Source organism: Mandrillus leucophaeus, unplaced genomic scaffold (assembly GCF_000951045.1).
Source record: "Mandrillus leucophaeus isolate KB7577 unplaced genomic scaffold, Mleu.le_1.0 Scaffold23, whole genome shotgun sequence".
Classification (NCBI taxonomy): Eukaryota; Metazoa; Chordata; class Mammalia; order Primates; family Cercopithecidae; genus Mandrillus; species Mandrillus leucophaeus.
This window is the reverse complement of record NW_012102365.1, coordinates 1931261-1943193: the sequence shown is the minus strand read 5'-3', so window position 1 is coordinate 1943193 and position 11933 is coordinate 1931261. Positions and strand designations below refer to the sequence as shown.

The following is an 11933-nucleotide window of genomic DNA, read 5'->3' as shown; positions in this document are numbered from 1 at the left end:
GCTTCATGTCCTGTGTCTTGGGCTGTGTGTGGATTGGATGGGGTGATGGTACGGCCATTGTCCTCTTCTTAACGGGAATTTCACCTAGGACTCTCGCTGTTACCTTTTAAAATATTTTCACCTGGCCGGGCGCAGTGACTCACGCCTGTAATCCCAGCACTTTGGGAGGCCGAGGCGGGTGAATCACCTGAGGTCAGGAGGTCAAGACCAGCCTAACCAACATGGTGAAACCCCATCTCTACTAAAAATACAAAATTAGCCAGGCGTGGTAGTGCACACTGTAATCCCAGCTACTTGGGAGGCTGAGACAAGAGAATCGCTTGAACCTGGGAGGCGGAGGTTGCGTTGAGCCAAGATTGCGCCATTGCACTCCAGTTCGGGCAACAAGAGTGAAACTCTGTCTCAAAAAAAAAAAAAAAAAAAAAGTTCATCTTTGACACCTGCTTAACCCCCACCCCCTGCCCCTTTACAGATGAGAGACTCAGGTAAGTACACATGCTCAAGTCATACAGCCGGACAGGACAGGGCTGGGGTTTCAGTTCAGGCTCTTCTGGGCTGGGCGTCATAGTTCATGACTAGAATCCCAGCACTTTGGGAGGCTGAGGCGGGCGGATCGCTTGAGTCCAGGAGACCAGCCTGGGCAACATAGTTGAGACCCCATCAATAAAAAAGAAAAGGAAAATAAAAATAAAGAATAAAATGAATTCAGGCTTTTCTGACTCCAGAGTGAGCAGAACAGCATTCCAGACGCATCTCCAGGCTTGCTCAGCCTCCAAAAATTAGGTCTCTGTCCCAGTGCCAAGGTGGAAGTGCCCAGGGACTCCGAGTAGCCATTTCTGGCCTTCCTCTTTCAGGCCCTCCTGGGAAGCCCTGCCTTCTGTCCCCAGACACCGAAGTCTTCCCTGATGGTAACATCTCCCACGGATGGGTACTTGTCAGGAGCCAGGCATGTAGCTGCGAATCTTATAACTTTTTATTTTATTTTATTTTATTTTTTCTTTTATTTATTTATTTATTTATTTATTTATTTTGCGACAGAGCCTCACTGTGTCGCCCAGGCTAGAGTGGCAAGATCTTGGCTCACTGCAACCTCCACCTCCCCCTGCCAACCACAGTCCACCTCCTCACCCCTCCCTCGAACCCTCACTTCCGCCAAAGCTCCCAGCCTCTGGAAATCAGCCTCCCCTTTGTGCACTCCCCGCTGGCCTCCTAGAGCCCCTGCTGCTTCCCCTCTATGGGATATGATAACATCCCATCTGCCTTGCCTTCTCTCTTCTCCAGCCTTCTGCATAAGCAGCTCCTCCTGCCTGGGTCACCCTGCCCTTGTTTCTCCCCCAGCACGAGTTTTCTTCTTCACCCTCCTCCTTTATTGGATGCTTTCTTTTTCTTGCAAAAGTAGTAAATGCCTGTGAGGGTTTGAAAAAGGACTATACAGAAGTTTATATGAAGAGTGAGAACTGGGCTGGGTGTGGTGGCTCATGCTTGTAATCATAACACTTTGGGAGGCCCAGGCAGCAGGCTTGCTTGAGCTCAGGAGTTGGAGACCAGCCTGGGCAGCATGGCGAAACCTTATCTCTACTAAAAATACAAAAATTAGCTGGGTGTGGTGGTGCACACCTGTGGTCCCAAGTACTCAGGAAGCTGAGGTGGGAGGATCACTTGGGCCTGAGAGGTCCAGGCTGCAGTGAGCCAAGATCATGCCACTGCGCTCCAGCCTGGGTGACAGAGTGAGACCCTATATATATATTTAAAAAAAAAAAAACTGGTCAGGAGGTACAGTGGCTCACACCTGTAATTCCAGCACTTTGGGAGACTGAGGTGGGATGACTGTTTGAAGCCAGGAGTTTGAGACTAGACTGGGCAATATAGTGAGAACCCATCTCTACAAAAAATAAAAATGCAGGCCGGGCACAGTGGCTCACACGTGTAATCCCAGCACTTTGGGAGGCCAAGGCAGGTGGATCACTTGAGGTCAGGAGTTTGAGACCAGCCAGACGAACATAGTGAAACCCCATCTCTACTAAAAATACAAAAACTAGCTGGGCATGGTGGCATGCACCTGTAATCCCAGCTGTTTGGGAGACTGAGGCAGGAGAATCGCTTGAATCCAGGAGGCGGAGGTTGCAGTGAGCCGAGATCGAGTCACTGCACTCCAGACTGGGCAACACAGCGAGACTCTGTCTCAAAATAAATAAATAAAATAAAAATAAAAATTTAGCCCAGTGTGGTGGCTCTGCCTGGAGTCCCAGCTACCTGGGAGAATGAGGTGGGAGGACTGCTTGAGTCCAGGAGGTCAGGGCTGCAGTGAGTTATGATGGCACCAATGCACTCTAGCCTAGGTGAGAGAGTGAGAGCCTGTCTCCGAAAAAGAAAAAAAAAATGAGAACCACCTCTTCCCTGGTCCTACTCTCCAGAAATAACCACAGTTCACAAGGTCTGTGTCAGAACTTTTTCTGTGAATTTACTATACACACACACACACACCTCTAGCATTTTAAAAATACAAAGGGGGATAACACAACACTGTGCATACTGTTTTGCATTTTCGCCCCTCTCATTTTTAGATCAGATTTACCCTATGAGTTGTCTGAATGGTCCTAATTCATGTGAATCCTATCAGTGGCTGGTTGGGTCATTTCCACGTTGATGCTTACAAACAGCACTGTGGTAAACAGACTTATCTGCAGATCTTGGCACACTCGTGGGACAGTCTGGGGAAGACAGATTCCTAGAACTGGAATTGCAATCTCAGGGCATCCGTCTCGCTGACACATCCTATCAGGCAAACACAGCCTCCACTTCCCCTGACACCTCTTGTACCTCAGCCCTCCCCACGAGCACTGGGGAGGTGCAGAGGAGGCCTTGAGGGAGGGTTTGCTGAATGAGTGAATGAATGAGCCGTTCCTCTCCTCCCTTATCACCTGAGGTCCCTCTCCAGCTCAGGCCTCATCCTTCACATCTGGACCCTGGCTGCTGCGTCATCCCGGCCTCCCGGCCTCCCGGCCTTCCTACAAGGGCTTCCTGCTCGATTGGCCTACATTAGCAGCTGTTTCCCAAGCCTCACGGGACTCAAGGTTGAGCATGGAGTCACTTTCTTTTTTTTCCTCTTTTTTGAGATGGAGTTTTTGCTCTTTTGCCCAGGCTGGAGTGCAGTGGTGCAATCTCGGCTCACTGCAACCTCTGCCTTTCAAGTGATTCTCTTGCCTCAGTCTCCCGAGTAGCTGGGATTACAGGTGCATGCCACCAAGCCTGGCTGATTTTTTTATTTTTAGTAGAGATGGGATTTTACCATGTTAATCAGGCTGGTCTCGAACCCCTGACCTCAGGTGATCTGCCTGCTTTGGACTCCCAAAGTCCTGGGATTACAGACATGAGCCACCACAGCCAGCCAGAATCACTTTCTTAATGGTGCTTTTCACTGGGGGGACATGGGGCTTGGGTAAAACTCTGTGGCTCTCAGCATATAAGTGGCCAAGAGAACAGAAGTCACGTCCCATCCATGGGCCTCAGTTTCTCTTTCCTTATTCATTTAACTATTTTTTATTGAGCACCCATTTTGTACCAGGCCCATAATGCAATAATAAGGATTAATAGCAAGTCCGTGTAAGGATCGGAGGTGACATCAGTATGACACTGGAATGCAGTAGATGCCCAGTAAATGGTAGCAGTTGTCACTATTCATAGCATTGACAAGGATTGAGGAAGGATTCCCAGTGGTGATGGCTGTAGAGCTAGACCTTCATGGACAGATGGGCCTTCATAGGTAGAGATGACTGTGAATGTAGAGGTCTAGAGAGATGGCTGGGGAGCCCTGGAAGCCAGGATCAGAAGTTGGACTCCTTCAGCGTGCGGTGGCTCATGCCTGTAATCCTAGCACTTTGGGAGGCCGAGGTGGGTGGATCACCTAAGGTCAGGAGTTCGAGACCAGCCTGGCCAACATGGTGAAACTCCATCTATGCTAAAAAAAAAAAAATGCAAAACATTACCTGGGCATGGTGATGGGCGCCCATAATCCCAGCTACTCAGGAGGCTGAGGCAGGAGAATCACTTGAACCCAGAAGGCAGAGGTTGCATTGGTTGCAGTGACCTGAGATTACACCATTGCCCTCCAGCCTGGGCAACAGGAGTGAAACTCCGTCTCAAAAAAAAAAAAAAAAAAAGAAAAGAAGATGTTGGACTTCATCCTGGTTGGATAGGGCAGGAATAATGCCCTTTCTCTCTGGGGTTGAGGAAGGAAATACTCCTACCCTCTGCTGGCTCCAGTCTGGGTGGGATGTCCCTGGGGGACAATGGAAGGAAGTCTTACTTCATGTCCTCCCACCAGCCTGGCCGCCTTATAATCTGGCATCCTTCCCCTGGTGGCCCCAGCAAGATGGGTCTACGGTGGATCCTGCCTTCCCTGTGGCTCCTCCTGCTTGGGGGACCTGCCTGCCTGAAGACCCAGGAACACCCCAGCTGCCCAGGTAGGTACCTAGGGTGCCCTCCTCACCAACCCACTCCTCATTCCCTCACTGGGTGTCCCTCCACCAAGGCTCATCAACCTCAAGGAGCAGGATGGGAGTTTCATAATCTGGGCTCTGCATGTAAATATATGCAAATACATGCAAAGCATGCGAAACCTTGCCAGCTCAGGAGACAAGCATCCTGACAGAGGGAATCTGGGAGACAGGAAGAGAACTGAAGAGGGGTCTGGAAGAGACAGTCTACCCTGTGCCCACCCTGCCTGTGTCTCCCTGTAGGACCCAGGGAACTGGAAGCCAGCAAAGTTGTCCTCCTGCCCAGTTGTCCCGGAGCTCCAGGAAGTCCTGGGGAGAAGGGAGCCCCAGGTCCTCAAGGTGAGAGAGGCTGGGGAGCGGGCTGGGATCTTGGGAACAGGGAAGGCAGGAATGCAGCAATTTTTGTCTGTGCTGAGGGGCCACGACAAAGAAGCAAGGAACCTACTCTGTGCCAGCTCCAGGTTTGGCACCTGGCATCCTAAGACCAACTCTGCCAGCTAGGTGGTTTCATCCCCATTCTGCTGAGGAGGAAAGAGAGGTTCAGAGAGGATAAGATATTTGCCCACAATCACAAAGTGAGTGAAGGGTGAAACTGGGATTTGAACCTCTGGCTCCAAGTCTCTTGTTTCTTTTTGGTCTGGGGCATGGGGTGGGACTCAGGGCATCTCTGCCTTTGAGATTTCAGGGCAACCTGGACCACCAGGCAAGATGGGCCCTAAGGGTGAGCCAGGTAAGTAAGTGGGGCTGGAGACCTCCCTGCTTTCTTTGCCCCTGTCTCTGGACTCTAGGGTGGGATCTCTTCTTGACTGCTGCGCCTATGACGGCTCTCTCACGGGGGAACGGATGGCTGGGAGGAGTGGGAGGGATTAGGAGAAGGGCCCGGGTACCCTATGATGGCCCTCCCACAGGGTATGGAAGGCTGGGAGGAGTGGGAAGGATTTGGAAAAGAGCCTGGGTACCAGCTCCGCTGGTGGCTCAGCGCTGGGGTGCTGAGACATCAGAGCCAACACTCATCCTTCCTCTGGGGCAGGAGATCCAGCGAACCTGCTTCGGTGCCATGAAGGTGAGGCAGCCCTTGCAGGAGGTGGGAACTTGGGATCACATGGTGTTAGGTGTTGGCAAACCCCCAAGTGTGGCCAAGCCCCTCCCCACAGCCTCCTTAGAACCCCTCTTCAGGGACCTGAAGGAGCCAAGAAGATCCCCATACTTGTTCCACTGCCTGGGGGTGGGGGTCAGGGAATAACCTGGGCACCACCCCCCGAGTCCATCTTCCCTTTCCCAGGCCCCAAAAACTGCCGGGAGCTGTTGAGCCAGGGCGTCACCTTGAGCGGCTGGTACCATCTGTGCCTACCTGAGGGCAGGGCCCTCCCAGTCTTTTGTGACATGGACACGGAGGAGGGTGGCTGGCTGGTGAGTGTCCAAGAAATGGGCTAACAGGCCAGGCCCAGTGGTCACTTCTCCTCCTTGGCCCCTAGGGGAGCCAGAGCCCACCAGAGCAAGGCATTTCCTAGAGGAATTGACTGACAAATGTTTAGTGAACCCCCAATGGGACCTGAAGAAGTATGAGGGCTTCACAGAGGAGGTGCCATTTGAAAGGACCTTGAGTCGGGTGCAGTAGCAGGTGCCTGTAACCCCAGCAACTCAGGAGGCTGAGGCAGGAGAATCGCTTGAACCTAGGAGGTGGAGGTTACAGTGAGCCAGTGAGCTGAGATTTTGCCATTGCACTCCAGCCTGGGCGACAAGAGTGAAACTCTGTCTCAAAAAAAAAAAAACAAAAAAACAGGGTGTGGAGGGGCATTCCAGCTGGAAGTAAAGATAAACTCAGGGAGGCAGCAGAGTACAAGAAGGTTTGCAGGGAACGCGTGAGTGAGCTGAGAGCAGGCATGGTGTCGGCTAAAGTCTGCCGGCACTGAAGGAGCGTGGATTGAGGACCTCTGTAACGGCCAGTTCACGGAAGGCACTAAATGATCAACTTAAGTGTGCAGGGCACCCAGGCGCAGTGGCTGGCTGGACGCGGTGGCTCACACCTGTAATCCCAGCACCCTGGGAGGCAGAGGTGGGTGGATCACCTGAGGTCAAGAGTTCGAGATCAGCCTGGCCAACATGGTGAAACCCCGTCTTTACTAAAAATATAAAAATTAAGGCCGGGCGCGGTGGCTCAAGCCTGTAATCCCAGCACTTTGGGAGGCCGAGGCGGGTGGATCACGAGGTCAGGAGATCGAGACCATCCTGGCTAACACGGTGAAACCCCGTCTCTACTAAAAAAATACAAAAGAAAACCCCAAAAAACTAGCCGGGCGAGGTGGCAGGCGCCTGTAGTCCCAGCTACTGAGGCAGGAGAATGGTGTAAACCCATGAGGCAGAGCTTGCAGTGAGCTGAGATCCGGCCACTGTACTCCAGCCTGGGCGGCAGAGCGAGACTCCGTCTCAAAAAAAAAAAAAGAAGAAGTGTGCAGGGCAACGGGTAGCCCCAAGAGAGTTTTAAGCAGGGGAGGGGCCAAGTAAAACTTCTGTTTTAAAAAGATGATTTGGGCTACACTATGAAAGATGCACTGGGGGACCAGTGGAGGCAGGGACGTGGTTTAGGAAGACAGCAGGGAGCCAGGCAGTAAAGACAGTGGAGCAGGCCTGACGCAGTGGCTCACGCCTGTAATCCTAGCACTTTGGGAGGCGGAGGTGGGCGGATTGCCTGAGCTCAGGAGTTCAAGACCAGCCTGGCAACATGGTGAAACCTTGTCTCTACTAAAAATACAAAAAATTAGCTGGGCGCGGTGGCAGGTACCTGTAATCCCAGCTACACAGGAAGCTAAGGCAAGAGAATTGCTTGAACCAGGGAGATGGAGGTTGCAGTGAGCCGAGATCATGCCACTGCACTCCAGCGTGGTGACAGAGCGAGACTCTAGCTCAAAAAAAAAAAAAATAAGACAGTGGAGCAATGGAAATAGAGGTACTTAGGTTGAAAACTCTATAGAGCCTGGGCCTGCTTGTCTTGGAGGGGGAGGTGGAAGACATCAGGGTAAGGCCAGGGGTCCAACTTGGGCTGTGGGGGTGGCCTCTCTAATTTAAATATCTTGGTTCTTTTTTTCTTTTTTTTTTTGAGATGGAGTCTTGCTCTGCCACCCAGGCTGGAGTGCAGTGGTGTGATCTCGGCTCACTGCAACCTCCACCTCCCAGGTTCAAGCAGTTCTCCTGCCTTAGCCTCCCAAGTAGCTGGGCTTACAGGCGTATGCCACCACACCCAGCTAAATTGTTTTTGTATTTTTAATAGAGATGGGATTTCACCATGTTGGCCAGGCTGATTTCAAACTCCTGACCTCAAGTGATCTGCCCGCCTGGGCCTCCCAAAGTGCTGGGATTACAGGTATGAGCCACCGCGCCTGGCCAAATATATTGGTTCTTATAGTAAATGAAATTGGGTTATTTTGACCCCTCACAGTTCCTGCACCCTCAGCAGCTGGTGCCCAGCCTGGAGTAATAGCTGCTGTACCTCCCCACCCCCGCCCCCGGCTAGGTGTTTCAGAGGCGCCAGGATGGTTCTGTGGATTTCTTCCGCCCTTGGTCCTCCTACAAAGCAGGTTTTGGGAACCAAGAGTCTGAATTCTGGCTGGGAAATGAGAATTTGCACCAGCTTACTCTCCAGGGTGAGTTCCCAGCAGGGACCTGGAGGTTGGGGGTTACTGTCTGCCATCCTGAATCCCTGCCCCACTCCCAAGATCTGAGGGTTCCTCCATCCTTGCCTCCCCTTCCTCCCAGGTACCTGGGAGCTGCGGGTAGAGCTGGAAGACTTTAATGGCAACCGTACTTTTGCCCACTATGCGACCTTCCGCCTCCTCGGTGAGGTAGACCACTACCAGCTGGTGCTGGGCAAGTTCTCAGAGGGCACTGCAGGTGAGTGAGCCTAAGGGCAGCAGAGGAAGGAGGCCGGATCCTTTCCCAATGCTGCCACTGCCCCCATGAATGACCCAGGGCAATCCTGTCTCCTCTGTGGGCCTTAGTTTCTGCATCTGAGAAATGGCAATCATGAAACAGGATGGTGCAACAGTGAAGAATTTGGGCTCTGGAGGCAAACAGACCTGAGTTTGAATCCATCTCTGCCACGTAGTACCTGTGTGACCTTGGGCAAGTCCTACCCCTCCACTGAGCCTCAGTTTCCTCCTCTATAAAATGGGCAGGGAGGCTGAGCGTGGTGGCTCATGCCTGTAACCCTAGCACTCTGGGAGGCCGAGATGGGCAGATCACTGGAGGTCAGGAGTTCAAACTCAACCTGACCGACATGGTGAAACCCTGTCTCGGCCGGGCGCGGTGGCTCAAGCCTGTAATCCCAGCACTTTGGGAGGCCGAGGCTGGTGGATCACGAGGTCAGGAGATCGAGACCATCCTGGCTAACACGGTGAAACCCCGTCTCTACTAAAAATACAAAAAACTACCCAGGCGTGGTGGCGGGCGCCTGTAGTCCCAGGTACTCGGAGGCTGAGGCAGGAGAATGGCGTGAACCCGGGAGGTGGAGCTTGCAGTGAGCCGAGATTGCACCACTGCACTCCAGCCTGGGTGACACAGCGAGACTCCGTCTCAAAACAAACAAACAAACAAACAAACAAAAAAAAGAAACCCTGTCTCTACTAAAAATACAAAAAAAAAAAATTAGCCGGGTGTGGTGGCAGGTGCTTATAATCCCAGCTACTCAGGAGGCTGAGGCATGAGAATTGCTTAAACCTGGGAGGTGGAGGTTGCAGCAAGCCCAGAGAGTACCACTGCACTCCAGCCCGGGCGACAGAATGAGACTCCATCTCAAAAAAAAAAAAAAAAAAGGCAGGGAGACAAGGAGGAGGTTTTGGGTACCGCCTGAGGCTCTGTTGAATGTTAGCACTCTCTGCTTTGGAAGAGGAACCAGGGAAGTCTTCTTTTAGAGAAACAGTGACTGTTGGGGAGAGATTTAAAAGAGGGAAGTGGTTATGAGGGAGTGCCTCAGGGAACCACCTTTCCTGACCAGGCACCTAAGAGGTTCCTCCCAGCTTTTCCTAGCAGAGTTGCTCAGACTGGATGGGAGCTGAGAGAAGACAAAGGAGCTAGAAAGAGGCTGGGGATTCTGGAGGGGGTAAGACGGGAGGAAAAGCTGGGAGTTTTGGAGCCAGACAGTCCCGAGTTCAAGTCCTGCTGCTGCTTCAACTAGCCGAGTGACCCTGCGCAAAAAACCTGGCCCCTTGGTGTTGCTTGTGGGGACTGATAAAATTCAACTCGTAGCTGCTTTGAGACTCCCATGGGATTGTATCTCCAAAGGTGCCAGGCATGGTGCTGGGCACCAAGGTGCTTTCCATCCCCTCCCTGCCAGGGGATTCCCTGAGCTTCCACAGTGGGAGGCCCTTCACCACCTATGACGCTGACCACGATTCAAGCGGGAGCAACTGTGCTGTGATTGTCCACGGTGCCTGGTGGTATGCATCCTGTTACCGATCAAATCTCAATGGTCGCTACGCAATGTCTGAAGCTGCCGCTCACAAATATGGCATTGACTGGGCCTCAGGCCGTGGTGTGGGCCACCCCTACCGCAGGGTTCGGATGATGCTTCGATAGGGCTCTCTGGCAGCCATTGTCCTTATCTCTCCTGTGCAGCTTCCAGATCCTCAGCCACCTTGCCTTTGCCAACCACCTCTGCTTGCCTGTCCACATTTAAAAATAAAATCATTTTAGCCCTTTCAAGACTCTTTCAGTTACTGGGAAAAACCCTAGAGGGCAGAGCAGGGACACAAGTTTCAGCTCCTTTCAGGGAAGAATTTCCTTCCAGTCAGGAAGAGGGAAAGGACAGCCTCTAAAGTAGTGAGGCTTCTCTCTCTGGAGGTGTGCAAGACAAGGCCAGAGGGGCATATAGTGGAAGGACTGGAGGAGATTCAAGCATCCATTGACAATTTCCTGAGGCCCTCTGTGTCCTGCAAGTGGATGGCTTTGTGGCAGGAATTGCACAATTGCACAGCCTTCTTTTTTTTTTTTTTTTTTTTTTGAGATGGAGTCTCGGTCTGTCGCCCTGCATAGGTTGGAGTGCAATGGCACGAGCTCCACTCACCTCAACCTCTGGCTCCTGGGTTTAAGCCATTCTCTTGCTTCAGCCTCCCACGTAGCTGGGATTACAGGCACACGCCACCATGCCCTGCTCCTTTTCTTTGTATTTTTAGTAGAGATGGGGTTTCACCATGTTGGCCAGGCTGATCTCGAACTCCTGACCTCGTGATCCACCCGTCTTGGCCTCCCAAAGTGGGATTCCAGGTGTGAGCCACCACCCCGGCTGGGAATTGCACAGCTTTCTCAGCCTGTCAGTTGCTCATGCTTGTCCCTTGTAAGTTGTCCGTTTTCCACTCCAGCCTCTGTTGCAGGCCAAGTTCTCAAACTCTGCCACTTCCTGCCTGTCCCATTGGGTGCTAGTTCGAATCCAAAGTCAAACCAAGGAAGGTACATTTTTCTTCCTCAAGGCAACAGGGCAATGAAAAAGCCATTGAGTAGCATTTAAGCAGTTTATTTGCCCAAAGCCACGTTCTAGTAAGTGGCAGAATTAAATAGTTAAGAGCCTGACAGGCGGTCCTGGGTTTGCACCCTGCTCTGTCATGTGCTGAGTGATCTTGGAGAAATTATTCAACTTAAGTACCCATTTCTTGATTTCAGGGTCCACTGAGGCTTATACCAGGTTGCTGCCTCACCAAGAAAGTTGGGGATTCTTGGGGATTTGAAGCTGAGAAGCTTTGTAGTGCAAAGGGCTGGGGTTGACTCCTTCAAGGGGTGGCTTAAGAAATGTTTAAGAGTGGGAAATGCTTCTCAGGTCCAATGGTCACCTTTCACATAGAAGTCAAAGGTCAGCGGGGGTCCATAGCAGGTTGGGTCCTGGGGAAAGCAGCCCCCTAGCGACAGTAAAGGCTCAGATGCCAAGTCCCACTCCAGGATTGAAGGCTTTCGGACAAGCGGCCTAGGGTGTAGGTTTCCCCCATCCCAGTCCCTCCCTGCCTGCACTCACTGGGCCCGGGAGGACACCCACTGTTCATCATGCTCCGCGCACCCTAATATCTCTAGAGAGCCATTCATTCAACAGTTCCCTGCAGGGCAGGCCTTGAGGATCGAACCTTTTCCCTGTAGCCCCGGCCTCGTCACACATTTTATGTGCGCTTGCTGTGAGCAGTCCACAATCTTTGGCGTGCACAGGGGCACAGGCTGTTCCGGAAGTCGCCAGTCTCCAAAGTTCTGGCGGGAGAGAAGGGAGGGGAGAGGCTGAGTCTCAAGCCGCTAGGGAGCGGCGCTGCCCCAGGGCCAAGGGTGGAGCTTTCTGGGTCGGCCGGGAAAGGGCTGGGCTCAGCCTACAAGTGAAGGCAGGACAGCGTTGGCGGGCGCTCCCTTGAGGAGTCCAGGTGGCGGGCACCTCCGAGCCGATTCCCAGGATCCCTCAAGTGGCTCTGAGCT

General features: G+C 52.4%; 1 protein-coding gene across 2 annotated transcripts; it reads left to right on the top strand.

Annotated features, from left to right (window-relative positions):
* Positions 1-4344: 4344 nt before the first annotated feature.
* On the top strand, positions 4345-10193 carry FCN3 (ficolin (collagen/fibrinogen domain containing) 3). 2 transcript variants are annotated; one of them, XM_011981679.1, is made up of 8 exons: positions 4345-4463; positions 4740-4835; positions 5182-5226; positions 5527-5559; positions 5779-5906; positions 8008-8137; positions 8250-8384; positions 9826-10193. In XM_011981679.1, exons 1-8 carry the CDS (start codon positions 4373-4375, stop codon positions 10065-10067), a joined length of 900 nt encoding a protein of 299 aa, XP_011837069.1. In that variant the 5' UTR covers positions 4345-4372; the 3' UTR covers positions 10068-10193. The 2 variants fall into 2 exon arrangements, with proteins under 2 accessions (XP_011837069.1, XP_011837070.1); XM_011981680.1 differs by lacking the exon at positions 5527-5559 and having other exon boundaries at positions 4359-4463.
* The last annotated feature ends 1740 nt before the right edge of the window (positions 10194-11933 follow it).

Excerpts from the sequence above, each read along its gene's own strand:
- FCN3 (XM_011981679.1), top strand. The coding sequence starts at position 4,373 with ATGGGTCTACGGTGGATCCTGCCTTCCCTGTGGCTCCTCCTGCTTGGG. Across the intron at positions 5,227-5,526 it reads GGGCCCTAAGGGTGAGCCAG|GAGATCCAGCGAACCTGCTT; the intron begins GTAAGTAAGTGG and ends CCTCTGGGGCAG. Across the intron at positions 8,138-8,249 it reads GCACCAGCTTACTCTCCAGG|GTACCTGGGAGCTGCGGGTA; the intron begins GTGAGTTCCCAG and ends CCTTCCTCCCAG.